This window comes from Photinus pyralis, unplaced genomic scaffold, assembly GCF_008802855.1.
Source record: "Photinus pyralis isolate 1611_PpyrPB1 unplaced genomic scaffold, Ppyr1.3 Ppyr1.4_LG10, whole genome shotgun sequence".
Taxonomy (NCBI): domain Eukaryota; kingdom Metazoa; phylum Arthropoda; class Insecta; order Coleoptera; family Lampyridae; genus Photinus; species Photinus pyralis.
Genome location: NW_022170250.1, coordinates 5294378 through 5322015, shown reverse-complemented (window position 1 = coordinate 5322015; position 27638 = coordinate 5294378). Strand labels below are relative to the sequence as shown.

Below are 27638 nucleotides of genomic sequence, written 5' to 3'. Positions count from 1 at the left end.
TATAGTTAATTTAGTTGAATCCTTCTCCGCCAGGGAGCTAGTTTTAACACTGATCCAAAATCCTAAAAAAATAAAAAAAAATCGTGTGGAATGATGACTTTTTCTTTCTGAAAAAGTAGCCAAATCTTAATCGTGATGTTTAGAGTGTATCATGTGTTGCCTAACCACTTAACGTAGATGTTTTCGCATTCAGGTACACTGTGTTCAATAAAACTTATTCTTATAAATACATGTGCTTCTTGATTATTATTATCAAACTAAAACACATAATTCATTTGTTCGCTACCAGAGTCGGCAACTTACAACTCGTAACATACCAGCTTCGACCTTTTAGTTACAGTCGGCGGTGTCTCCGCAATCGGTCATCCCAATTCAGACCAGCGGGTGCAACTATGGTTGCCTATCTATTATTTATTATAATTCTTAACTAATTAAATAATTCTTTCCGGCTAGCCCAGTTGACCTTCCCGAAGGTAAGATCGAAAACATAGCTTACAGGGTGGCTTGTTGATCCTGTAAACAAAAACAAACAAAAATGTTCCATGCACCACAAACATTACAGCAATTACAATTATTAATTATGTAACAGTAAATATTTATAATGGTTTGTCGATCCGATAACCAAGGAAACAAAAGTTACAGCCATGTGAAGGGAGCTTTTTAATGGGCTTCATTTTATAGTTGCTTAGAACACATAGGTATAAACGCGATTTTAATTGGATTTAGAAGTTGAGAAATTTCACCATGTATATACAACTTACGACGATGCCCACATTTTTGAGAGTTGGCAACCATGCAATTTCTAGGTGGGGAAAAGCTGCTGCGTCATCTAGAAAGCACGAACGTGGGGTACGTTTGGCATCTTGTCTTGAATGGCGGTCGTGAACGCGTCGCTCCATAAATGTTTGTTGTTACTTTGTGTTATTTAATGCAGGTAGTAATTTTTGCATTTCTTTATATCGTATTTGTGTTTTGTATGCTGTATTATTATCTTTGATCTTGAAATTTACTTGATTTAACCGCAATGTAGAATGACATGTTTAATACCGTTATTCTATTTTTTATAATTATGTTACCTCTTGAAGTTTACCTGCTACTTTTTGTGATGTTATAATTTTATGTTACGCATTCACATCATTACAAACAATTAATTTTACAACACAATTTGATATTAATTTGACGGCTGGTTTTTTTATTGGTAAGTTCTTTTTTTCCCAGCCTATTTCAATTTTGATTCGGTGAACTACCATTTTTGCAATGTAATTTATTTTGGACTTAAATTTCCGAGCTTTTACAATCAATAATAATTGCGATCATTATTAAACAAACTTTTCACAATTTCAGTGTTTTATTTAACGTTCCTTCCCTACTGTGCTTCAGATCAAAGCGTTGTCTACAACTAACGAAAGGGCGTCCTGCCTTAGATGTTTGATCACGTGCCACTTTTCAAATTTAAGCGGGATCTTGTTTTGGAGGGAATAGTCATTCGGGTGGCCATTTTTAAACGTTTCCGGGTTGACTTTATTTCCATGTTCTTGTAGTGTGAAGTTAGCGTAGAACGGGGTTAAGTACACTACAATGTACAGGGTAGTCTCACAAATGGGGCTGTTTACACCAAAATTTGGTTACTGTATTGTTTTTTGGGGTCAAAGGGTGCATAATAAAATAAGAAATGCTGCGGATTGTACAAACTTTATTACCACACTAGTTTTATAAATTCATTTGTATATTAATCCAAATGGCTTTTAAATTATGTGACATAGTTCTCATTTGAACTATTTAGACCGATTTATGTTTAAAGTTAACATGATTTTTCAAATTTCCTTTTCTATTTGTGGCAAAATCACAAGTGCCGCATTTAAAACACTTGGATTGATCGTGTTTTACAATATGCTGTTTTAAAAGGTCCTTTCTATATGTGGAATAATCACAATTTTCACATTTAAAATCTTTTGATCGATTGTGCGATAAGGCGTGTTTACTCAAATTGCATTTGGCGTGTGTGGCATAATCGCAAAAGTCACATTTAAAATCCTTAGATCGATTGTGTATTACGACGTGAATTTGCAAATTGCCTTTACTATAAGTGGTATAGTCACAAATGTCACATTTAAACAATTTAGATTTATCGTGTTTTAAGATATGCTGTTGCAAATTGTCTTTTCGATATGTGGCATAACCACAAATGTCACATTTAAAAAATTTGGATTGAGCGTGTTTTACGGTGTGTATTTTCAAATTGTGTTCTCTATGTGAGGCATAATCACAGAGTTCACATTTAAACTCTTTAGACCGATTGTGCATTATGACATGATTGCTCAAATTGCATTTTCTATTTGTGGCATAATCACAATTGTGACATTTAAATACGTTAGCAGTTTCGTGAATGAAACGGTGCCTTTTAAAATTCCGTTCGTTACCTGCCACGTAATCACAAACTACACATTTAAATTCTGCAGCCTGAGAATTAATATTTGACCAACATTCTTGTTGCTGCATTTCGTCGCCATTGCACTGGTCGCTACAATGTTCTGCACTGGGTGTAGTATTCTGTTCTTGTACAGTTCCCAAAAACTCATTACTGACAACAATGTTTCTTTCGAGCGACAAATTTAGTTCATCTTCTTGTTCTGGTTCTATTTTAACAATAACATCATCCATGACTATCTACAAGAAGAACTATTTTAAGTTATATAGTCACAAACGTTGGGTTACCTTCACAAAGGTGAATGAATCACTACTAGCACAGCCTTAGCTTGATTTTAGTAAAGATTGGAAGTTTTGAACATAACCTAAAATGCTTAATTATGCTACCGGAAGTACAGAGTGGTCAATAAAGTTGGTCCTGTTTTTTGTTTTGGTGTGTTGACGTGGAAAAGCAGCCCATCCTCAGCACGCCTATGACAAACTGAGGTGCGCGTTCTGCAAACACTTAGGACACGCAAAGGAGGAATGAAGATCACCGGCTCAGATGATACCAACAACGTCACGAAACCCAGACCAGTTGGGGCGATCGAATTGCCGCGAAAACGCGAGTGCCGCGCAAGTAGGTTTCTTCCTCACCGATACCGTGGCCCCTACCGCGTCGAGATTTCGACCCATTTTGTTAATATCGGGATCGCACCCCACTAAATGCAGCGTTAACTTTTTTTACCTCACGTTGTTTATTTAAACATAAACAATTCTCTCAAACAAACTGCAACGCGTTATTGTTGACGTGGAGGTAGACGTAAACAGCATTTCTGTAAACAAAAACTGGATGCAAGCGAAATTTACTTCAATTAACATTCATTAACGTAAGCGATACGACCTAGAATCGCTTACCCGTAGCGTTATTTTGTTCATTCTACTTCTGCACGTCAACAATTTGTTTGAGAGAATTGTTTATTTTTAAATAGACGACGTGAGGCAAAAAAAAGTTAAAGCTGCATTTGGTGGGGGTAATCACATATCGGGAAAGTAATAACAAATGGACTATACGAAGCGTTACGTGATGCAAAACGTCGCTTCGGTTACCGCGAAGTGAATCTGGACGGGAAACCACGCCCCACCATCGCGCTAACCACTACGGTCCCATTGCGTCTCATGGACCAGAAGCCAAAAATCGCACTCTTCTCGGGAATTATTTCATAAAGCGAGATCGGCGCAAAGCCAGGCAGAGTAAAAATCTGACTTAGCCCATTGGACGGGGGCGTGATAAAAATCTGTTAGAGCACCCAACTCACTTTCTTCTACAAAACTCTACAGCTGGCAAAACGTTTTGTAACATAATACCTACAACGGCCCCTGACACGTGCTTATCTTGAAACTAATTAGCTTTCGCAGAGAGAAAAGAGAAAGTAAAATCAACAATGACTTGAAATTCAAATAGCATGATTGAAATTGTGTTCATTCGGAATTAGCGGCCAACATTGAAGGGCAAATGTCTAATTAAGCGAATTGTCAGTTGCATATGGCTAGGGCTAATAAAGTAATAACAGTCCATTACCATTTACTGTATGGTCTTAGGTTTTATTTCCATCGAACCATAATGGCCTCTCGGTATCTAACGTATAGAATTTAGGTTATGTTCAAAACTAAATCGAGAAGCATGCAAAACTAGGATAGTTATGTTGTGTTATTAGTGATTTATTTTCAAGGCATTACATTCGTCCAGGTAACCCAATGTTGTGTGGCCGTATAACTTAAAATAGTTCTTACCGATAGTCATGGATGACCATATTTTGAAAATTAAACCAGAACAAGAAGAAGAAATAAATTTGTCCCTAGAGAGAAACATGGTTTTAAGTAATGAGTTTTTGGTAACTGTAAAAGGAGAACAGAATACTACACCCAGTAGCGACGGAATGCAGCAACAACAACATTATTTGTCAAATATTAAATCTCAGACTGCACAATTTAAATGTAAAGTTTGTGATTACGTGGCAGGTAGTGAACAAAATTTTAAGAGACACCTTTTGACTCACGAAACTGCTAACGTCTTTAATTGTGACATGTGTGACTATACCTCCTGTAGTAAAGGTAATTTGAGGAAACATGTCGTAATACATAATCGATCTATAGATTTTAAATGTGACTTGTGTGATTATGCCACATATACTAAAGGTAATTTGAGTAAACATGTCTTAATACACAATCAATCTAAAGATTTCAAATGTGAACTTTGTGATTATGCCACAAATAGAAGGTACCATTTGAAACTACATACCTTAAAACACAATCAATCCAAATATTTAAAATGTGACATTTGTGATTATGCCACAAATAGAAAAGGAAATTTGAAAAATCATCTCATAATGCATAAGCGATCTAGGGATTTTAAATGTGACTTGTGTGATTATGCCACATATACTAAAGGTAATTTGAGTAAACATGTCTTAATACACAATCGATCTAAAGATTTTAAATGTGAAATTTGTGATTATGCCACATATAGAAAAGACCTCTTGAAGCTACACATCGTAAAACACAATGAATTCAAATATTTTAAATGTGACAGTTGTGATTATGCCACAAAGAGAAAAGGCAATTTGAGAAAACATGTCTTAATACACAAAGATTTTAAATGTGAAGCCACCTATAGAAAAGGAAAATTTAAAACACAAATCTAAAGATTTTAAATGTGACATTTGTGATTAAGACACATATTTGAAGACATCTACTCTTAATACACAAATGTAATACTTATATAACTAGTGTAAGTAATTATGTAATAAAGTTTATACAATATCTTGAGTGTTGACTTTTGGGCCTTTAGTACTGAACCTTGAATCTGGAGCTTTAAAGTATTGCATATTGAGGAATGAGCCGCGAACTAGTCTTTGGATCATTGAGATTTGAGTTTTATTAATTTAACACCTTAGGTAATCAGTAGTTTTGTACAGAAAATCTTGTCTTGGGTCTTGAGCTGAGCTTTCTGTAATGGGACTTGAGTGTCGAACTTTGGATCTAACAGTGAGTCTTGAACCTGTTTTTTAGAATTTTGAGTCTTGAATCGTAAAAAAAGCCTTAATGATTATGAGTCCTCTCTGTTGAGCTTTGAGTTTTAGCTCCTGAGCCTTCATATTGAATCATGAGTCTCCATCAGTCTTAAATCCTGCGCCTTATAAGTGTTGTATCTTGGGTATTGAGTGTTGTTTTGGGTCTTTAGTTTTTAGATTTGAGTCGACCTTGACTAATATGAGTCTTGAATAGAAAATCTCGTCTAGAGCCTTGAACTTTGAGCACAAAGTGTGTTGTGTCATGGGTCTTAGGACATGAGTCTTGAGTTGTGAGGTTTAATTCTTATGCATTGAGCTTTGAATTGTGAATCTTTTAACCATGAGATTCGAACCTTTTTTGAGTATTGGGTGTAACCAGCTTTGAGTCTTGTGTTTTAAACCTTAAGTATTTATTTTTGAATCGCCAGTCTTGGGTTTTGAGCCTTGAAAACAGTATCTCGAGTATTGACTCTTAGGAAACGTTAGGCCTTGAGGATTAAATATTAGTCTTTCAGCCTTGACCATTGAGTCTTGGATAGTAAAAGCTGGGCCATAAATGTAAAAAACGTAAAAGTCTTGAGTGTTGATTCTTGAGCTATCAGTCTTGACCTTTGAGAATTAATTTTTGAGTGTTACTTTTTTAGAATTGACTCTTTAATCTTGGGTTCTAAACGTTGAATTTTGAGTCTAAAGTCTATTAAGCCTTGATGATTGGTTTTGAGTATTGAGTCATGAATTTCCCGACCAGAGCCTTGAGTTTTAGTTGTAATAAGGAAATTTTATCTTGAACCTTTGAGCACAGAGTCTTGTATCATAGGTTTTAACCCTTGACTTTGAGTTTTGCGGTTTAATTCTATAGCCTTTCCGGTGGCCATTTTTAAACGTTGCTGTGTTGATTTCATTTCAGTGAATTTGGCGTAGAGCCAGGAGTTGAATGGAAAATAGAAAAATTCCCTTACTATCCGTGCAAACACTTTATTTCTAGTCACAATCGTCCCCGCACATCAACTTGCAATTGACATTGCACCCTCGCAGTACCGACAGGGCAGCCTCCCGCTCGTCTTCTAACTCTTCTCCACTTTCGGCGATCATATTGAGATATGAGTCATCCAGATCGAGCCCGTTTACGATTCCCCACTTTCCGTTTCTCACCGTGACCGGAAAGGAGAAGACCACGTCCTTGGGGGCCGTATAACTTCCGTCGCTAATAACCCCCATGGAAACGTACTCGCAAGGGTCCGTGCCCATAACCCACTTACGCATGTGGTCGGCGGCTGCATCTGCCGCCGAAACGGCCGACGACGAACCGCGCGCCGATATCACGGCCTCCCCTCTTCTCTGCACCAGATCAATAAACTCGCCCTTCAGCCAGGTTTCGTCTTTCACGGCGACCGCCGCCGAGACCATTTCGCCGTTAAGTTCCACTTTGGCATGGGTCGCATCCGGGACCAAAGTGGAGGAGTGATTGCCCCAAATAATGACATTACGTACACTAGAGACAGAGACGCCGGCACGTTTCGCAATCAGCGCGTGCGCCCTCTTCTGATCGAGCCTGGTTAGTGCCGTAAAATTCTCGACCGGTATCGACGGCGCGTGCCGAGCACAAATAAATGCGTTCGTGTTCGCCGGATTGGCAACAACTAAAACCTTAACGTCTTTCCGGGCGAATTTGTCCAAAGCTTCGCCTTGTTCCATAAAAATGGGAACGTTCCTCTCGAGTAAATCGAATCGACTCATACCCGCAGCGCGCGGACTGCCACCGACCAAAAATGCGACCGAAACGTTTTTGAATCCATCGTCCAGACTGGAAGTGGCGACCGTCTTTTTCAACAGGCCAAAGTTGCAATCGGCCAACTCCATCGCTACGCCATTTACAACATCCACCTTCGCCGGCGTGTCTATTAAGTGTAAGTGGATCGGTTGATCGGAACCAAAAACGTCCCCCTTGCAGATGATGTAGAGCAGCGAGTACGCAACCTGACCCGCCGCCCCGGTAACAGCCACTTTGAGAGGTTCGAGCGAATTCGTTCTGCCGCACGGATGCTTTTGAAGGCGGCAGCAGCTGCAAATCATTTTTTATGCCTCTGTGAAGTGCACCGAAAATTTTGACGGGAGATAAAAATCAATCTGTCACTGTCAAGTCGGATACATACGTACGCTTGTTTGCCAAAGGTTGCAAGAAAACTTTGAAAAGTAAACATGTTATTTGTAAATCCCTGCAATAAGATTCCTACGTTAGATGTCGCTTGTTATGGTCCCTTGAAATTATATTTTCCCACTTGTTTGTGCTCGTCCTGGTCCATATAAAAGCGTGAATTCGTATGCCAGAGCTCACTAACCGACCAGAAATTCATTTCCGAGATTAATTGATACCAGAACCTAAAGTCACTAGATATAGAAAGTACCGCAATCATCCGCCATTTTTGGGCAAATTTGCTGCCAACTTAAAAAAATTGACAAATAAAATCTGAATAGCTGTCATTTTTTATAACATAACTTCATAGTACTGTCATGTTTTATAAAAATATATACAGATATCTCCAAACTAGTGGAACAATCCCTAACATTAAAGTTACTAGAATCTGGTAACTTCCGCCATTTTTGGGCAAAAATCAAGCGTTCTTTCTCTAACACACGAGCCCAATGGATTGCGGTACTTTCTATATTTAGTGACTTTACCAGAACCGTATTCCAGTATATTCTCGACCACCAGATAGCTTTCATCAGACGTGTTAATTTTTATGTATATAGTTTTGGTTCCGTTGCCTCGTAAATTTAGAGTCCCATTTGATTGGTGTTTAAATTTTCGTTCGAAATCTTTGTGACGTTGTTATATGCAATGGCAGCTCCAACAAATCGAAAGCAAATGGATCACATATTTCGTATTTCAAGGATTTCAAGGATTTCAAAAATTTTGAAGATTTTAAGGATCGTGAGAATTTTGAGGATTTTGAGTAGTTCGAAAATTTCGGGGATTCTGACGCTTTCTAGATTTCGAGGATTTGTACGTTTTCAAGGATTTACACCATTTCAAAGATTTCAAGAATTTCAAGGATTTCGGGAATTTCGAAGATTTCAAGGATTTTGAGAATTTTGAGTAATTCGAGAATGTTGAGGATTCCAACGCTTTCGAGGATTTCCACCATTTCAAAGATTTCAAGGATTTGAAGTGTTTCGAGGATTTTAAAGATTTCAAAGATCAAATCCCTGTTTTCAAGGATTTTTTCGATTGCAAAAATTTCGAAGATTTCAAGGATTTTGAAAATTTTGAGTTATTCGCGGATTTTGAGGATTCCGACGCTTTCGAGGATTTCAAGGATTTCAAGGTTCCCAAGAATTTCAAGAATTTTAAGGTTTTCCATCATTTCGAGGATTTTAAGGATTTCAAGTATTTCAAGGGTTTCAAAAATTTCAATAATTTCAAGGGTTTCGAGTATTTCGAAGATTTCAAAGATTTCAAGGACAATTTCAAGGATTTCATAGAGTTCAAGACATTCAAAAATTTTCCGAACTTCAATGATTTGAAAGATTTGAAGGATTTCAAGAATTTCAAAAATTTCAAGGATTTCAAGGGTTTCGAGTATTTAGAGGACTTCGAAGATTTGGAAAATTTGAAGGATTTCAAGGACAATTTCAAGGATTTCAAAAAGTACAAGATATTCAAAAATTTTCTGAATTTCAAGGATTTGAAAGATTTGAAGGATTTCAAGAATTTCAAAAATGTCAAAGATTTCAAGGACAATTTCAAGGATTTCAAAGAGCTTAAGAAATTCAAAAATATTCCGAATTTCAAGGATTCCGAGGACTTCGAAGATTTGGAGAATTTCGATTTCGAAGATTTCAAGGATTTTGAAAATTTCAAGGATTTTGAGTAATTCGAGGATTTTTGGGCTTTCAAGAATTTTGAGGGTTTCAAGGATTTCGAGAATTTCGAGGATTTCCAAGATTTTCAAGGTTTTCGGGGACCTTTAAGGACTTTAAAGAATTCAAGATATTCAAAAATTTTCCGAGTTTCAAGGATTTGAAAGATTTCAAGGATTTCAATAATTTCAAGGGTTTCGAGTATTTAGACTTCGAAAATTTCGCAGATGTCAAAGATTTCAAGGATTTGAAAGATTTGAAGAATTTCAAGGATTTCACAAATTTCAAGTATTTCAAGGGTTTCGAGTATTTAGGAAGATTTCGAGGATTTCAAGGATTTTGAGTAGTTCAAGGATTTCGAGTAGTTCAAGGATTTCGAGGATTTCAAGGAAGAATTTCATGGATTTAAAGGATTTAGAGTATTTGGAGGATTTGGGGCATTTTGTGAATTTCGAGGATTGTGAAGAATTCGAGGATTTTTCATGGATTTCGAGAATTTTGAGGCTTTCAAGAAATTCAAGAATATCAAGGATTTCGAGGATTTCAAGGATTTCAAGGAACAATCTCAAAAATTTCAAGGATTTCAAGGGTTTCGAGGACTTCGAAGATTTCGAGGATTTCAAAGATTTCAAGGGTTTCAAGGTTTCCAAGGACAATTTCAAGGATTTCACAGAGTTCAAGAAATTCAAAAATTTACGGAATTTCAAGGATTTTAGGGATTTCAAGAATTTCGAGGATTTCGAAGGTTTCGAGGATTTCAAAGATTTCGAGGGTTTCAAGGATTCCAAGGACAATTTCAAGGATTTAAAAGAGTTAAAGAAATTCAAAAATTTTCCGAATTTCAAGGTTTTTAGGAATTTCAAGGATTTCAAGGATTTCAATTTCGATTTCATAAAGTTCAAGAAATTTAAAAACTTTCGGAATTTCAAGGATTTCAAGGATTTTGAAAATTTCGAGGGTTTCGAGTAATTCGAGGATTTCGAGGCTTTCAAGAATTTCGAGGATTTCAAGGATTTCGAGGATTTTGAGGATTTCTACGATTTCAAGTATTTCAAGGATTTGAAGGAACAATTTCAAGGATTTGAAGGATTTAGAGTATTTGTAGGATTTCGGGCATTTTGAGAATTTCGAAGAATTCGAGGATTTTTCATGGATTTCGATGATTTCGGGAATTTCGAGGACTTGAAGGATTTTGAAAATTTCTAGGATTTATAGTTTGAGAATTTTGAGGATTTCAAGAATTTTGAAGAGTTTGCGAGGGATTTCCACGATTTCGAGGATTTCAAAGGTTTTCAATTACTTAAAGGATTTAGAGGATTTCGGGCATTTCGAGGATTTTGAGGATTTCGAGAATTTTGAGGCTTTCAACAAAGTCAAGGATTTCAAGGATTTGGAGGATTTCTACGATTTCAAGTATTTCGAGGATTTCGAGGGTTTTAAGGATTTACAAGAATTCAAGGATTTCACGAATTTCGAGGATTTCAAGGATTTTGAGAATATCTCGAGGATCAAGTTACAGAGTCGCTTGGGGTAGTCAATAAATACGATTTAACATGATTGTGTGTTCATGGTCTTTTTCTTGGCTTAAGTGTAAAGTACGGCTTGCCTTGAAATATGTTGTTATACCTTAATCATTGCTGTGTGCTTTTGCTATTTATATCAGGTGAGGTATTTGTTTTATTCCATTAATCTATAAATGTGTGTAACTTGAATGCAGATTGTAACCCTTTACTTATGTACTTACTGGATTCATTCACTTGTACCTCTAATGTGTAACCTTTGTTGGTAGGTATTGGCAATCATGTCTCATTGGCGGTAGGGCTGTATCCTGTGCTGTACATACTTGCATGTGTACATATTTGTGTATTGTGCTTTTTAGTCACTCTCGATTATTGCATTGCATTTCATTATATTTGCTTATTTGGGGCTGTGAGTAATCAAGAGGGAAGTGTGCTTGTTTAGAGGGGATCGAGTTATTCAAGTTTATACGGGCCTTGGTGAACCTAACACTAACATTTTCACTCGTTCCGAAACCCAACAACTTTAGCCCACGTCTACAGGCACCCCACTGGGCCTGGGTAATCCTACCGTCCGGCGAGGCATATTTAATATCTCTTAGTTTTGTCTGATGTATGTGTTGTAATACCTGGGGAATGGCTCGATTCCATTTTGGTTACTCATAGCGTGTATGTAGTATTTACCCCGGTTTCGAGAGGGCTCAAAAGTGCTGTACATTAGATGTTAGCTGTAGGCTTTGTTCATTATAGGACTACTCCGAATTAGGTTTTCCTGCAGTTTTCCTAATTCGTAAGGGAAATGCAGAGTAGTATAGAATCACTTAAGACCCTCTGCAGGGGCGTCGTATTGGTATTGGTATTAGCTTCAATATAATCTTAATCAGCTATTGCTTTTTGGTGTTCCTTACCCATAAAACGCCCTCAGTGCCTGCTGAGAACCCAGTTATTACACAACGTAGGTGTCCTACATGACGATCACGATCTTAGTGCACTCGGAGTGGCCCCCGAGTGACAGATTCTCGCGGAAAACTTAAGCGAGAATATTCAAATAGGCAGCCATGTTAGTTTGGCGTCCCCGCTACTACAGAATATGGTCAAATATCCCGGCGGATTGCCAATGTATTGTACAGCACTGAGCGGTCCATTTTCTGCAGTGCTCAATGCTTTGGCGATAGTATACGCATCCCGGCTTGACTTGTAGTTGGCGTTAGACCGCCAAGATAGTAGGAGGCTAAGATCATTACAACGTTAAACCCAGCATATTTCAATTTAGTAGATGAAGACTCAGAACGATACTCCAAGGATGAAGAAGTTCACATAACCTCCTACAAAAATTAGCTGTCATCTATATAAATGAAATGAATTAAAGAAAACTTTAGCTGTCAAATAAAATTTTTCAGTTTCGCCAACTTAAGAATGACGAAATATAAAAACACCAGATTTCCAGAGAATGAAGTGAACTTTTAATTAAGATTGTGGAAAATTTAGGGCTTCTTCCGCAAGTTTTTTTTTATTCAAAATGCATTATTAAGCTGCCCTCTATCCATTTTCATTAATTTTATGATCATACCTGGGAGGATTATTATGGTCATGTACCCGCTAAAAGGTTGCAATTGGGTTGCAAAGTGTCTGCTTTGTTTTTAAAGGTTAACGTATTTTCAAACTGTGTCTCTATTTACGCCAATGGTACTCATAGTTTGAACTTTGAAATCGGACATCTCATCTTTAGCCACAAACGTCTGTCGGTATGGAAAATTAGTAATCGAAGTACTTCACTTTTATCACTTATAATTGCACAAGAGGTTTGTATTTTACCGAGTAAATTTGGGTTGTTTAGGTAATGAAAATCTGCCTAGCAATTAGACGAGAAAAACTGTCAACTAATATAAATGCGACACCGCAGGTGGAGCATTTTTAGGTTGACAGTTTTTCGTTTCGAGTTCAATTGCTAAAAGGAAACAGATTTGAGTTGCAACAACCCAAATTTACTCGGTTTAAATACAAACCTCGAGTGTAATTCGGCAGGACAATTTAACGAACAAGAAATTCACCAAACTAATCAATTATTGACAGACGTCAAACTAGTCATATGGGAAAGGATAATGCGATAATTGGATCGAAAATGAATAGTGAAAAAACCACTAGTGTATTTGTCGCTGGAAAAGTGCAGGTAACTTTTGCCGCTGGGATGATACAGGGGATAATAACGAAATTAGTGAAAAAAAACTAGTGCATGGCTTGTAATTATAGACGGCTGTGATAAAAGAAAATCAAAATAAAGAAAGCTGTCAAATAAAATTATTCAGTTTCGCCAACTTAAGAATGACGAAATATAAAATCACCATTTCCCGAAAATAAAGTGAACTTCTAGTTAAGGTTGTGGAAAATTTAGGGCTTCTTCCGCAAATTTTTTAATTCAAAACGCATTATTAAGGTGTCCTCTATTCATTTTCATTAATTTCATGATAATTGGGAGGCTCATTATCGTCATGTACTGCAAACTGCGGTGTCTCTATTTGCCTTTTCTGTAGTATGGAGTTGACTTTTATCAATATAATAGTTTAATCTTTTTGCCTAACTAAGAAATAACAAATAGCAACAAAAACTATAATCCACAAGATTATTGTAACGAATCCCAAACACACCATCGTGTTCGTCAACCCCCAGCCTCCCTCCATAATACTTCTCAAGGCTTCAACTGGCACCGTGAGTGGAAGTGCGTACGCAAGCGGACGTAACGCCGAGACCATTCCCTGGATCGGCCACAGTATGGCACTCATGCAAACGCACGGTACGTAAGACGCGAGCGGAATCAAAATCGCGGACGATTCCGACTTGCACGTCAGTGACAGGAGGTAACCTGCACAGAAAATCATCAACTCAAGCGATCTCGCGATCGACACTCACCGGCGCATATTCCGCAAAATCCCGTCAGTAGTACCAGGGCACCGACAAGAACGATCGGTCCGTTTACCGTCAAGTTCAGGAGATAGATCGTGGTGCCCGTAATGGTCAAGGAGAGCAAAACCATGATGACCACATTTGAAATAAGGTGAGAGATGAGTATCTCCTTCAGGCGAACGCCGGCGTTCAAAGTGCGATCTAGAACACCCTCCCTCTTCTCCGACATGAGCGAGAACGCGGTCAGCCCGACCGGAAGCAGGAATATTGTCGTTAGCAGAATCCCTGGTGAGGAATACTGAGTCATGCCAAGATTCATGATATCGTAGACGTCATTTTTCCACTGTAAACGATCAAGTTACATTCCAGCATCAACTCGCGGCACTCACCTGAAAGGGTAGCGAGACATCGTTCCTGTTGCGTTGGCACGCGGCCATGTACTCCTTCATGAATTGGCGGAAGCCCTTGTGAAAGTGCAACTTTAGGAACGTTCCAATGTTGGCCTCTAAAAATTAGACGTAGGTGTTAAACTCATTTGCGATTAATACGAACTGCTAAAGTCGCACGTGACGTCGATTATCGAATGGAAGATGTCCCAGTTGTCGGCGTCCTGCCAGGAGTTCATCCGCGATTTTAGAGCTGCGGTGTAGTTCTCGCGGAGGACAACCGAGGCGTAGTGGCGTCCCGATATTACCGACGCTAACGCCTCGGTTTCCGATTGGTAGTCGACCTAGGCGCTCGAACACTTTAGCAAAGTCGCTCGGGTTTTTGCACGCTTACCAGATTGATGAAGTGATCCGCGACGTAGCTCACGTAATTGCAAGCCACGTGGGGGTTTTCGCACGAGATGGGCTTGCAGTCTCGCTGACTCGATTCGTAGTTAACGACGGCAACGTCCAGGTCAGTCGGCGGCCGGCCGTAACAGATGAAGAGTATGGCGCACTGGATGAGGGGGATCGCGATCAGGGAGAGGTTCGTTAGCCAGTAGCGTATGAACCACAGGAAGTTCTTCCATACGAGCACTTTGATGTGCCCCCTGTTCTTATCAGTCAAATAATCGCCGACAATGTATCTGGCGACGTAGTCCGTCTCGAGTCCGAAGTTGTTGAAGTGGGCCCTCGTATTTGAGACACCGCGATTATCCTGCTGGGTGCTCAGCTTTGCGAATGTACATTCCAGAGTCTCCACTTCGAATCGCGACAGAAGTGTTTCCGGTGAGCCTTCCGCTACCAACAGACCTTTCCGCATGATGCCGATCTGAAAATTGCGTTTGATACTCTATTATTAATAGAGAAATTGACACATACACCGCTTCATATTAAACATGAACAAACATATGTTTAGATATAAGAACTATAAACGGTGTCCGTTTAGAATTAAACGCAGGGTGTATTAAGAGCGACTTCGACCGTGTTGCCATTTCTAATAACCGCTGTGACAGAGAGGTAGAAGTGTTTTAAATTATATGGATATGTGGGTAGAAAAAAGACACGTAAAACATGCTGATATTTATATGAACCAATCCAAGGAAGTTGTGGAGGAAAATGGAGTTTGATCGATTTTAAATCGAACCCCCGAAGTAGTCGACAAAATAAAAAAACAAAAAAAATCATAACAACGAAGAAGCGAAGTATTAAAAAAATCCTTAAGATAAGATGAGATATTAGGAATCTAGCAAAAGCAGATTAAATCGAAAACAATGATGTGAAGGATTTCGACGACTTGGAGGATTCCATTTGTTTCAAGAATTTCAAATATTTCAAGGGTTTTAATGGTCTCGAGGGTTTTAACGGTTTCAAGCGTGTCAAGGGTTTCATGGATTTCGTCATTTCAATGATTTCAAGTATTTTTAAAAACAAGGATTCCAGTTATTCGAAAGATTCTAGGATTGCAAATATTTTAAGAAATTCGAGAACTTCGGTGGTATCGCTGGTTTCTTTGATTTCCCAAATTATAGAAATTTCGAAAATTTCAAGGATTTCGGGGATTTCGACGACTTTCAGGATTTTATAGGTTTCAAACATTTTAAGGATGTCAAGAATTTGAAGGATTTGAAATATTCCAATTTCCCAGGATTTTCAGGATTTTGAGGATTTCATGGGTTTCAAGGATTGGGTTTTAAGGATTGAGTTTAAGGATTTCGGGTTGCATGTATTTCGATGTAAAGGATTCCGATAATTTGGGTTTTATGGGTTTCAATGATTGAGAATCAAAGTTTTCAAGGATTTTGAGTATTTCGGAGAATTTGAAGGATTTCATGGGTTTCAAAGGTTTGAAGGATTGGGTTTCAAGAATTTCAAGGATTTTAAAGATTCATTGAATTTCAAAGATGTGAAGGATTTTGACAACTTGGAGGATTTCATGCGCTTTATGGGTGTCAAGTGTTTCTAGTATTTCAAGAGCTTCAAGGGTTTTAAGGGTTTCAAGTGTTCAAAAGTTTCAAGGGTTTCCAGGATTTCAAGGGTTTCAAGGGTTTTAAGGGTTTCAATAGTTTCAAAAATTTCATAGATTCCATAGATGTCAAAAATTTCGAGAATTTCCAGGATTATCAAAATTTTAAGAATTTGAAGGATTTGAAGGATTTCAAGTATTTTAAGGATTTCAAGGATTTCGAGGATTTCCAGAATTTCAAAGATTTCAAGGATATTAAAGATTTCCAGGATTTCAAACGTATCAAGGGTTTCAAGGATTTCATAGATTTCAGGGATGTTAAGAATTCCGACGATTTCGAGAATTTCAAGGATTTCCAGAATTTTCAAAATTACAAGAATTAGAAGGATTTTAAAGATTCATTGAATTCCAAAGATGTGAAGGATTTTGACAACTTTGAGGATTTCATGTTCTTTATGGATGTCAAGCATTTCTAGTATTTTAAGGGCATTACGGGTTTCACGGCTTTTAAGGGTTTCAAGGGTATAAGAGTTTCAAGGGTTTCAAAGGTTTCAAGGGTTTCCAGGATTTTAAGGGATTCAATGGTTTCAAGGCTTTCGTAGATTTCATGGATGTGAAGAATTTCCAGGATTATCTAAAATTCCAAGAATTTGAAGGTTCGAAGGATTTGAAGGACTTCAAGCATTTCAAGGATGTCAAGAATTTCGAGGATTTCGGGAATTTTAAGGATTTCCAGAATTTTCAAAATTTCAAGAATTTGAAGGATTTCAAGGTTTTCAAAGATTTCAAAGATTTCAGGCATTGAAATCCTCGAAGTCCTTGAAATTGTCGAAATTTTCAAAATCCTAGAAATCCAAGAAACCAACGGTATCTCCGAAAATCTCGAATCTCGAATTCCTTTTACCCTTAAAATCCATGAAATGTTCTAAGGTGTCCTGGTCTTAAGGCTGGAGTATAAGAATTAGCTTCCCGGCAAAACGGGAGCGGGGAAAGAGACGTAAAAATTGTTCCATTTTCAACCTTACGTACGTAGAGTAAGTGATGCCTCTGGTAAAAAATAGCAAAATCAATTTTAGTTAACGTTTGGCCGTTACAAAATAGATATACTAAATCGTGTTAAATAAATTTTGATTAACAAACGAATGCATTAATTTAGATGATTTCTTCGGTTATCATTGAAGAAGACCCCAACTTAGGTGTGGATACCTATTACATTACTAAATTATTAGAAATAAACACTTTATAGCCTCACAAAGTCGAGTTTACGCGACACGCAAAATTATTTATTTATTTTTTGCAAGTTTGAAGTAAATAGTTCAGTTTTAATGTATACCCAGACCTAAGTTCAATATGTATCTTACACGTTCTAAAAAATCTTCGCGATTGATGAATTCGTTTAGGAGCTGGCCTAATTTGAAAATCATATGTAAAGAATACATTGAAGGATCCCAGCCTTAAGATCCTCGAAATCCCTGAACTCCTTGAAATACTTGAAATGCTTCAAATCCTTAAAATCTTTAAAATCCCAGGGGTTTTAAGGATTGGGTTTCAAGAATTTCAAAGATTCCTTGAATTCGAGTGTGTCGAGGTCTTAAGATCCTCGAAATCCCTGAACCCGAAATTCTTGAAATCCTTGAAATTCTTGAAATCTTTGAAATCCTTGATATCCTTGAAACCCTTGATACGCTTGAAATCCTTGAAATCTTGGAAATGCTTGAAATCCTTGAAATCGTTGGAATCCATGAAATCCTAAAAACCCCTGTTGTAAGGATCGGGTTTCAAGAATTTCAAGGATTTCAAAGATTCCTTGAATTCCATGTGAAGAATTTTGACAACTTGGTGGTTTCCATGGGTTTTATGGTTGTTAAGTGTTTCAAGAGTTTCAAGTTTATGGGTCTCAAGGGTTCCAAGGGTTTCCAGGATTTGAAGGCTTTCAACGATTTCAAATGTATTAAGGGTTTCAAGCGTTTCAAGGATTTCAAAAATTTTTAGTATTTCAAGGATTTTAAGGATATCAAGACCTCGACCCTCGAATACCTGGAATTTTCGTTTTTTTAACATGGAAATGGCGAAATTCGGAAAACTTTCTTATCCCTTAAAATCATAGGATTCCTTGAAATCCTGGATATCCTTGAAATTGTTGAAATTTTCAAAATCTTTGAAATTCGAGAAACCAACGATATCTCCGAAGTTCTCGAATTTCTTAAAATATTTGGAATCTTCAGAATCTTTCGAATGTCCACTGGAATCCCTGTTCTTCAATATACTGGAAATCATGGAAACCACAAAATCCGAAAAATCCGAGTAATCTTCGAAATCCTTGAAATCTTTTACACTTGAAATCCATTAAATTTTCTAAAGTGTCAAGGTCTTAAGATCCTTGAAATCCCTGAACTCTTTGAAATTCTTGAAATTCTTTAAATCCTTGAAATGTTTGAAATCCTTGAATTCTTTGAAATCCTTGAAATCATTAAAATCATTGAAATCCTTAAAATCCCCGAAATCCTTGTAATCCTTATAGCCCTTGAAACCCTGGAAAACCTTGAAACCCTTGATATCCTTGAAACCCTCGATACGCTTGAAATCCTTGAAATTCTTGAAATCCTAGAAATACTTGAAATCTTGGAAATGCCTGAAATCCTTGAAATCGTTGGAATCCTTGAAATCCTAAAAATCCCTAAGTGTTTCAAGGGTTTCAAGTTTATGGGTCTCAAGGGCTCCAAGGGTTTCCAGGATTTGTAGACTTTCAACGATTTCAATTGTTTTAAGAGTTTCGAGGGTTTCAAATTGTTTTAAGGATTTCAAAAATGTCGAGTATTTCAAGGATTTCAAGTATTTCTTGGATTTCAGAGATTTTAAGGATTTCAAGGATTTCAAGCGTATCAAGGGTTTCAGGGGTTTCAAGGATTTTAAAGATTTAAACGACTTTAAATATTCCGAGGATTTTGAATATTCCCAGGATTTCAGAAATTCCTAGGATTTAAAGGATATCAAGACCTCGACCCTCCAATACATGTAATTATCGTTTTCTTGAACATGGAAATGACGAAATTCTAAAAAACTTCGAATCCCTTAAAATAATCGGATTCCCTGAAATCGTTGAAATCCCTCAGGGGTTTTAAAGAATTTCAAGGATTCCTTGAATTGCAAAGATGTGAAAAATTTTGACAACTTGGAGGTTTTCATGGGTTTTATGGTTGTTAAGTGTTTCAAGGGTTTCAATTTATTGTTTTAAAGGTTTCAAGGGTTTCCAAGGTTTCAACGGTGTCAATTGTTTTAAGGGTATTAAGGTTCCAAGGGCTTTAAGGGTTTTTCCAGGGTTTCAACGGTTTCAATTGTATTAAGGGTTTCATGGGATTCAAGGGTTTTAAAGGATTCAAGGATTTCAAGGGTTTCAACGGTTTCAAGCGTTTCAAGGATTTCAAGTATTTCAAGAATTTCCAGATCTTCAAGGATTCTAAGGAACTTCAAGGCCTTCAGGGTGCTAAATCTCGCCCTTAAAAGAGGTCCTGAGGGGTTACAATTTCTACAACTCGAGAATTCGAGATCTTAGGTACATCTCTAGAGGTCAAGGCACGAAAACTTCACGCACTCCAAACTACAACAGGCCAAGACCTGGAGAGCTCAAGAATTTAGAAATCAAAAGTTTAGTTACCTACTCCAAAACTCAAGAACTCACCGGATCAGGACTGTAACAGTTAAAAATCTCGACCCATCAAGAAACCCCGTAAACTCACGCCCACCAGGACCTCTAGATGGACAATACTTTAAAATATAGTGATTCGAGAATTTGGAGACCTCGGAATCCACTAGGAATCATCGGAATCTTTGTAACCTTTGCATGAGAAAGCGGAGGACTAAATAAACCAAAGAAGATGGGACCGAACGAATTGATCAAAACTGAGAAACAAAAACGATACCGTTCTGGTTCGATTCAGTTTCAGGTTTAGTTGCAGTGTCAGGTTCAGTTTTGAGTTCAGTCTCGGGTTCAGTTTCGGGGTCAGTTTCGGGTGCAGTTTCAGGTTCCATTTCGGGTGCAGTTTCAGGTTCAGTTTCAGGGTCAGTTTCCGGTTCAGTTTCTAGTTCAGTTTCAGGTTCAGTTTCAGGTTTAGTTTCAGGTTCAGTTTCAACTTCAGTTTGTTTCAGGTTCAGTGGTTCAGTTTCTAGTTCAGTTTCTAGTTCAGTTTCAAGTTCAGTTTCAGGTTTGGTTTCATTTACAGTTTCAGTTTCTAGTTCAGGTTCGGTTTCAGGTTCAGTTTCAGGTTCAGTTTCAGGTTCAGTTTCAGGTTCAGTTTCAGGTTCAGTTTCAGGTTCAGTTTGTTTCAGGTTCAGTTTCTAGTTCAGTTTCATGTTCGGTTTCAGGTTCAAGGTCAGTTTCTGGTTCAGTTTCTAGTTCAGTTTCAGGTTCAGTTTCAGGTTTAGTTTCAGGTTCAGTTTCAACTTCAGTTTCAGGTTCAGTGGTTCAGTTTCTGGTCCGGTTTCAGTTACAGTTTCAGTTTCTAGTTCAGGTTCGGGTTCAGGTTCGGTTTTAGGTTCAGTTTGTTTCAGGTTCAGTTTCTAGTTCAGTTTCCGGTTCAGTTTCTAGTTCAGTTTCAGGTTCAGTTTCAACTTTAGTTTCAGGTTCAGTGGTTCAGTTTCAGGTTCGGTTTCAGTTACAGTTTCAGTTTCTCGTTCAGGTTCGGATTCAGGTTTGGTTTCAGGTTCAGTTTCAGGTTCAGTTTGTTTCAGGTTCAGTTTCTAGTTCAGTTTCAGGTTCGGTTTCAGGTTCAGTTTGTTTCAGGTTCAGTTTCAGGTTCGGTTTCAGGTTCAGGGTCAGTTTCCGGTTCAGTTTCTAGTTCAGTTTCAGGTTCATTTTCACGTTTAGTTTCAGGTTCAGTTTCAACTTTAGTTTCAGGTTCAGTGGTTCAGTTTCTAGTTCAGTTTCAGGTTCGGTTTCAGTTAGAGTTTCAGTTTCTAGTTCAGGTTCGGATTCAGGTTTGGTTTCAGGTTCAGTTTCGGGTTCAGTTTGTTTCAGGTTCAGTTTCAGGTTCGGTTTCAGGTTCAGGTTCAGGGTCAGTTTCCGCTTCAGTTTCTAGTTCAGGTTCAGTATCAGGTTTAGTTTCAGGTTCAGTTTCAATTTCAGTTTCTGGTTCAGTGGTTCAGTTTCTAGTTCAGTTTCAGGTTCGGTTTCAGTTACAGTGTCAGTTTCTAGTTCAGGTTCTGTTTCAGGTTCGGTTTCAGGTTCAGTTTCAGGTTCAGTTTGTTTCAGGTTCAGTTTCAGGTTCGGTTTCAGGTTCAGGTTCAACTTCAGTGTCAGGGTCAGGTTCAGTTTCAGGTTCGGTTTCAGGTTCAGTTTCAGTGGCAGGCACATTTCAGGTTTCATACTCAGTTTCAGGTTCAGTTTCAGATCCATGTGCATATTAAGATTCATTATACATTCATAAGATTAATGCATTTTGACAACAAATTTATTATTAATAAATTACTTCGTCTTTAGTTATTCGCTGATGACAATCCAGCACACAAATTGTTTATTTTGCCATTAAAAAGATCAGTTTTGAGAGTAGAACAGAATATGGCGCACCGAGGAGGCCCGTGTTTTAATATTCAGGAATAACTTACGATATCCGCATTGTGGAGTTCATCGATACCGCTACTGGTTATGATAACGGTCGCATTAAACTTTCTCGTAAGGTACACAAGGTGCTTCCAAATGATTTCCTTATACAGGGTGTCCAACCCAAAGGTCGCCTCATCCAGTACCAGTAGCTCGGGCTCGCGAAGCAGCGCCAACCCAAACGAGACTCGCTTCTTTTCGCTATAATCCAAGTGCTTAATTTTGGAATTGACGCTTGGCAAGATAAGCAGGTCGGCCAGGAAGTTGATCTGCGAGCGAATCTGTTCGGAAGGTAATCCGGTAAGCGTGCCAAAATAGCGCATGAACTCCATTATGGTAAACTCGCAGTACAGCGCCGTTTCCTGCAAGTGGAAGGTTTCGAATTTGCCGCCCGATGGTCACGCGACTTACTTGGGGCATGAATCCGATTCTGGGCTTGGTTTTGGTAACGTGCGTGACATTTCGGCCGGTGTCGTTCAGCACCCACAGTTCGCCCGAGTCGAGACTCTTCCGCCCGATAATCAGGTAGAGGACCGTGGTCTTTCCGCAACCTTGGGCGCCGACCAGTCCATATCTGCTCGATATGGCAACGCGTCAGAATGCAACGGCGAGAGAAACCGCCTTACCTACATTGTCCCTCTCGGAACGGTCATGTTGAGGTTCCGAAGCACGATGTTGGCATCGCTCTTGGTTACGTAACTCTTGTAGGCCTTTCGAAACTTCACGGCGAAACTGATCCTTTTGTCGGAGAAGGTGTTGCTGTTCGAACGTATAACGTTCAATTCCTGACTCGTCATCACACAAGATTATAAATGGAACTACTGACATTCCTATTCGGGCTTGTTTGCAAAATTGAGGCAAGGTGAATTTGCGAAACTATATTATGAATACGGCATTTAAAAAGACAAAAATACGTTGTAAACATTAGATTTGAATTTCGCAATCGAATTAGCACACAAACATTCTTTTCACACGATTTTTCCAAGGTAGAGATCAGTATCTTTGCATGTATAATTTAATTCCCTACAAACGTCAATTCTTGAGTAAAGTTCAAAACTAGTCAAAAGCAATTCTGGGGAATGGAATCAGAACTCATCAAGAGGCATAGCGCGCCACCCACGAGAAGTGGAGTAGACGGTTACTCGAACGCGAAGAACTAGGGGACCGCAAGCCGTCGCAGTTCCTACGACACCTCCGTTCCGATTCGCAGTATCGTCCGTGCCCTATATGGAACAACAGACTGCCGCGCAATGTCCAAGCCATCCTGGTGATAAAGCAAAAGCCACCCTGGGGGAGGCAGCCGAACTCGCCGACACCATACATAGTACGAGCCCATGCGCAGTAGACGCATTCCAGCACGACATCCCCATCCAGGAAGTAATAGTGGTAGAAATTGCGGAGGAACTATTTAAAGAATGCACACACTCCACGAGACATCACATCCGCACCACAAACAAGCAAACCGCCGGAAAACTCGGTGGCCACCCGGAAGTACTTTCAAACCATGATGGATCTAGGCATAGCATAGATCTTGTGCCCAAGAAAATGAACAAATGGACACCATGCGGAAATTAACGAATCATCTTGGATCGCTATCCAGTATAGGTACCGCTCCTTGAATATTTCTCTCCGAAATAGACAACAAAACAATTTGTTTCACCATCGACCTGGTGAAGGCGTACCCGTCGCAGAAAAAAACCCAACGACGATGTTCTCGTTGCATTAAGGAACTAGGCGAGGAGCACTTTCAAAAACTGTTCCAGTGACAGATAAATTGAATTAATCAGGTTGCGAGATGTTGGCGAGCTTCGGTCACGTGGTCTATGATTTTTTCGGCTTGTGCCGTTTCTTCAGAATTTATAAAACATTTCGACGCAAGGGATGGGTTAGGGTCACTTTTCACGCCCCACTCTCCCTAACGCAATTTTTCTGCGCACTCTTCCTGCTGTATCCTTCCTGCTGCACTCTCCTGCTACACTCTCCTTACTGTACCCTTCCTGCTGAATTCGTCTTACTACACTCTTCTTACGGCAGTCTTCCTGTTGAACCCTTCTTATACGTCACCCATAGTGTTGCACTCTTCTTATTGCATTCTTCCCGCTGCACTCTTCCTGTTACACTATTCCTGCTCTACCCTTCCTGTTGCACTGTTCATGCTGCACTCTTATTACTGGACGCTTCCTGCTGCACTCTTCCAGCAGCATTCTTTCCGCTGCGCTCTACCCCCTGTACTTTTTTTCCGCTGCGCTCATCCTACTGCAGCAGGGAAATAGAGTGGAGCAGGAAGATTGCCCTGCTCCACTCTTTCTGCCGAACCCTCCCTATTGCACTCTTCCTGTTGCAATCTTCCTGCTCCACTCTTTTTGCTACACCCTTCCTGGTGCACTTTTCTTCCGACAACCTTCCTGGTGCACTGTACACACTATGTCCTTCCCACTGCAATCTTCCTGTTGGTTGTACTCTTCCTGCTGCACTCTCCTGCTACACTCTCCTTACTGCACCCTTCCTGCTGAACTCTGTACCCGTTACTTTATTTATACAGCGTGTAAACGCTGCTTTACAAACTAAGTACATTGTCGATCACTAGATGTCGCTAACTAATCATAACAACTAAAGTCAGGAAATATAGAGATTTTTCTAGTGACTTTTCTAGCGACATTTCTAGTGACTTTTCTAGTGCCTTTCTAGTGACTTTTCTAGTAACTTTTCTATTGACTTTTTTAGTGACTTTTCTAGCGACATGTCTAGTGACCTTTCTACTGACTTTATCTACTGACTTTTCTAGTGACTTTTCTAATGACTTTTCTAGTGAGTTTTGTAGTGATTTTTCTAGTGACGTTTCTAGTGACTTTTCTAGTGCCTTTCTGGTGACTTTTCTAGTGACTGTTCTTTTGACTTTTCTAGCCACTTTTTTAGTGACTTCTCTAGTGACTTTTCTAGTGACTTTTCTAGGCACTTTTCTAGTGACTTTTCTAGTGCCTTTCTAGTGACTTTTTTAGTGACTTTTCTAGTGACTTTCCTACCGACTTTATCTACTGACTTTTCTAGTGACTTTTCTAGTGACTTTTGTAGTGACTTTTCTAGGGACTTTTCTAGTAATTGTTCTAGTGACTTTTCTAGTGACTTTTGTAGTGACTTTTCTAGGAACTTTCTAGTGACTTTTCTAGTGATCTTCATTTTGCACACTTCCTTCTGCACTCTTCCTGCTGCACCTTTTCTGCTGCACTCTTCTTATTGCACTTTTCCTACTGCAATCTTTTTGCAGAATTCTTCCTGCTGCACTCATGCTGTTGCATTCACCTTGCTTCACTTTCCCTTTTTCTGCACGCACACACACGCGCACTCTGACGCGTACGACCACGACAGCAGAGTTGCAAACGTAGTCGGTAGGTATTTTTGTGGTGATTTTTCTAGTAATTCTAGTGATTTTTCTAGTGATTTTTCTAGTGATTGTTCTATTGGCTTTTTAGTGATATTTCTTGTCTTCTAGTGACTTTTCTAATGACTTTTCTAGTGACTTTACTAGTGACTTTTGTAGTGACTTTTCTAGTGACTTGTCTAGTGACTCTTCTAGTGCTTTTTGTAGTCACTTTTCTAGTGCCTTTTTAGTGAGTTTTCTAGTCACTTTTTAGTGACTTTTTTGTGACTTTTCTAGTGACTTTTCTAATAACTTTTCTAGTGACTCTTCTAGTGACTTTCCTAGTGAGTTCTCTACTGACTTTATATGTTGACTGTCCTAGTGACTTTTCTAGTGACATTTTTAGTTACTTTTCTAGTGACTTTTCTAGTGACTTTTCTAGTGACTTTTCTAGTGACTTTTCTAGTGACTTTTCTAGTGACTTTTCTAGTGACTTTTCTAGTGACTTTTGTAGTGACTTTTCTAGTGATTTTTCTAGTGACTGTTCTGGTGACTTTTCTAGCAACTTTTCTAGTGACTTTTCTACTAACTTTTCTACTCACTTTTCTACTGACTGTATATACTGACTTTTCTAGTGATTTTTTAAGTTACTTTTTTAGTGACTTTTTTTAGGGACTTTTCTAGGGACGTTTCTAGTGACTTTTCTAGTGATCTTCATGTTGCACTATTCTTCCTGCACTCTTCCTGCTGCACTCTTGTTATTGCATTCTTCCTACTGCAATCTTTCTGCAGAATTCTTCCTGCTGCATTTTCTCTTCTGCACTCATGCTGTTGCAATTCACTTTTTCTGTTTCATCCTTCCCATTGCACTTTTCCTAGTGACATTTTTAGTTACTTTTCTAGTGACTTTTCTAGTGACTCTTGTAGTGACTTTTCTAGTGACTCTTTTAGGGAACTTCTAGTGACTTTTCTGGTGACTTTTCTAGTGATTTTTCTAGTGACCTTTCTGGTGACTTTTCTAGTGACTTTTCTTTTGACTTTTCTAGTCACTTTTTTAGTGACTTTTCTACTGACTTTATTTACTGACTTTTCTAGTGAATTTTTTAGGGACTTTTCTAGTGACTTTTCTGGTGACTTTTCTAGTGATTTTTCTAGTGACTTTTCTGGTGACGTTTCTAGTCACTTTTCTAGTGATTTTTCTAGTGCGTTTCTAGTGACTTTTCTAGTGACTTTTCTGGTGACTTTTCTACTGACTTTTCTACTGACTTTATCTACTGACTTTTCTGTTGACATTTCTAGTTACTTTTTTAGTGACTTTTCTAGTGACTTTTCTACTGACTTTTCTAATGGCTTTTCTAATGAATTTTCTAGTGACTTCTAGCGACTTTTCTATTGACTTTATCTACTGACTTTTCTACTGATTTTTCTAGTGACTTTTTAGTGACTTTTCTAGTGACTTTGCTAGTAGCTTTTCTAGTAACTCTTCTTTAATGACTTTTTGGTCCAAAATCGGTCTTGATGTTTCTTCTTCAAGGGGGGAATAGACTTCTTAGACAAGTTGCTGTCTGGTATAAAGGCGAGAAGTTTTCGGCAAGTTTTCTCACGCAAGTTGCTGTCTATGAATTTTTGAGAAAAATTTCGCGGAGGTCCCGTATACGTTTCGACTAACAAGTTTAACTGCCGCTTTTATCATTGCGAACATACATAAGTTCTGCGACTAATTCATAAAGGGAACTGAAGATCATAAAATATTAATTTGCCATCTCCCAAATAACGAGAGCCTTCGGCTGCAAAAGTAATGTAAATATCTCCGCGGGAACGGTTACAAAATATAAAATTATATGCGCTGTATCTTGTTTTTACTATGAGCGGCTTAAATACGGATCACCAAATTAAAACAGTTCATTCTACACTCTATTTCGATCTCCTGGAAAATAAATAGGTATGTCCAGAAGTTACGGTTTCTAGGAATGGAGCGCCAGGTTAAGATGTTAAATGCATCCGTGTACACTTCATTATAGATCACCATCGCCCTCAGATTCACGATAAATAAACCAATTATGGTTAATTTCATTCAGGGTGGTTTAAAGATGTCGTAAAGAAATATGAAAAAGACGTGGTTAAAGCGTCATTAAAAGATGCGGAGGATGTGAGGGATGACGCCACACTGGATATGAATAGTGTAGCGAGTGGATTTAATGAAATCATGAAGAGGGATTAAAGGAAGCGCGACCGAGTTCAAGAACCACAGATGATGTGAAAAACGGGTGTGAAGAAGATATGAAGACGACGTGAAAAGACGGTGTAGAAATTACGAAGAAGGGGCGATAAAGGTGTGAAGAACGTAGGAGTCAAATAAGCCTTTAAAAGGCACGAAGTTGGCATGAGGAAATGGCAAAAAATAGCGTGATGAGGGGGTAAATAAATTACGAAAGCGGAGTGAAAGCTATTGTGAAGATGGCGTGAAGGATACATGAAAACTTTTTGGGGGAGTGAAGTGAATGTGAATGAAACATGAAGATTGTGGACAGAAC

The 27638-nt window shown here is 38.5% G+C and overlaps 2 protein-coding genes, 1 long non-coding RNA gene and 1 pseudogene across 5 annotated transcripts; 1 reads left to right on the top strand and 3 right to left on the bottom strand.

The window, feature by feature from the left end:
- Nucleotides 1-2152: 2152 nt before the first annotated feature.
- Nucleotides 2153-3130, bottom strand: LOC116161815. Its single transcript, XR_004143431.1, has 2 exons — nt 2716-3130; nt 2153-2667 (listed from the first exon to the last, which is right to left on the bottom strand). It is a non-coding gene; the product is annotated as an uncharacterized LOC116161815 (long non-coding RNA).
- Nucleotides 3131-4057: 927 nt separating this feature from the next.
- Nucleotides 4058-5157, top strand: LOC116162122 (RE1-silencing transcription factor B-like). Its single transcript, XM_031475655.1, has 2 exons — nt 4058-4156; nt 4207-5157. The coding sequence occupies exon 2, from the start codon at nt 4209-4211 to the stop codon at nt 5109-5111; it is 903 nt and encodes a 300-aa protein (XP_031331515.1). The 5' UTR covers nt 4058-4156; nt 4207-4208; the 3' UTR covers nt 5112-5157.
- A 1293-nt stretch (nt 5158-6450) lies between these two features.
- LOC116161932 lies at nt 6451-7625 on the bottom strand (annotated as a pseudogene).
- A 5782-nt stretch (nt 7626-13407) lies between these two features.
- Nucleotides 13408-22577, bottom strand: LOC116160878 (ABC transporter G family member 20-like). Of its 3 annotated transcripts, none has more exons than XM_031474022.1 (8): nt 22377-22577; nt 22158-22320; nt 21752-22108; nt 14540-15016; nt 14312-14489; nt 14149-14264; nt 13766-14102; nt 13408-13718 (listed from the first exon to the last, which is right to left on the bottom strand). In XM_031474022.1, exons 1-8 carry the CDS (start codon nt 22541-22543, stop codon nt 13420-13422), a joined length of 2094 nt encoding a protein of 697 aa, XP_031329882.1. In that variant the 5' UTR covers nt 22544-22577; the 3' UTR covers nt 13408-13419. The 3 variants fall into 3 exon arrangements, with proteins under 3 accessions (XP_031329882.1, XP_031329884.1, XP_031329883.1); XM_031474024.1 differs by having other exon boundaries at nt 22154-22320; nt 22373-22514; XM_031474023.1 differs by having other exon boundaries at nt 22373-22514.
- Nucleotides 22578-27638: the final 5061 nt, after the last annotated feature.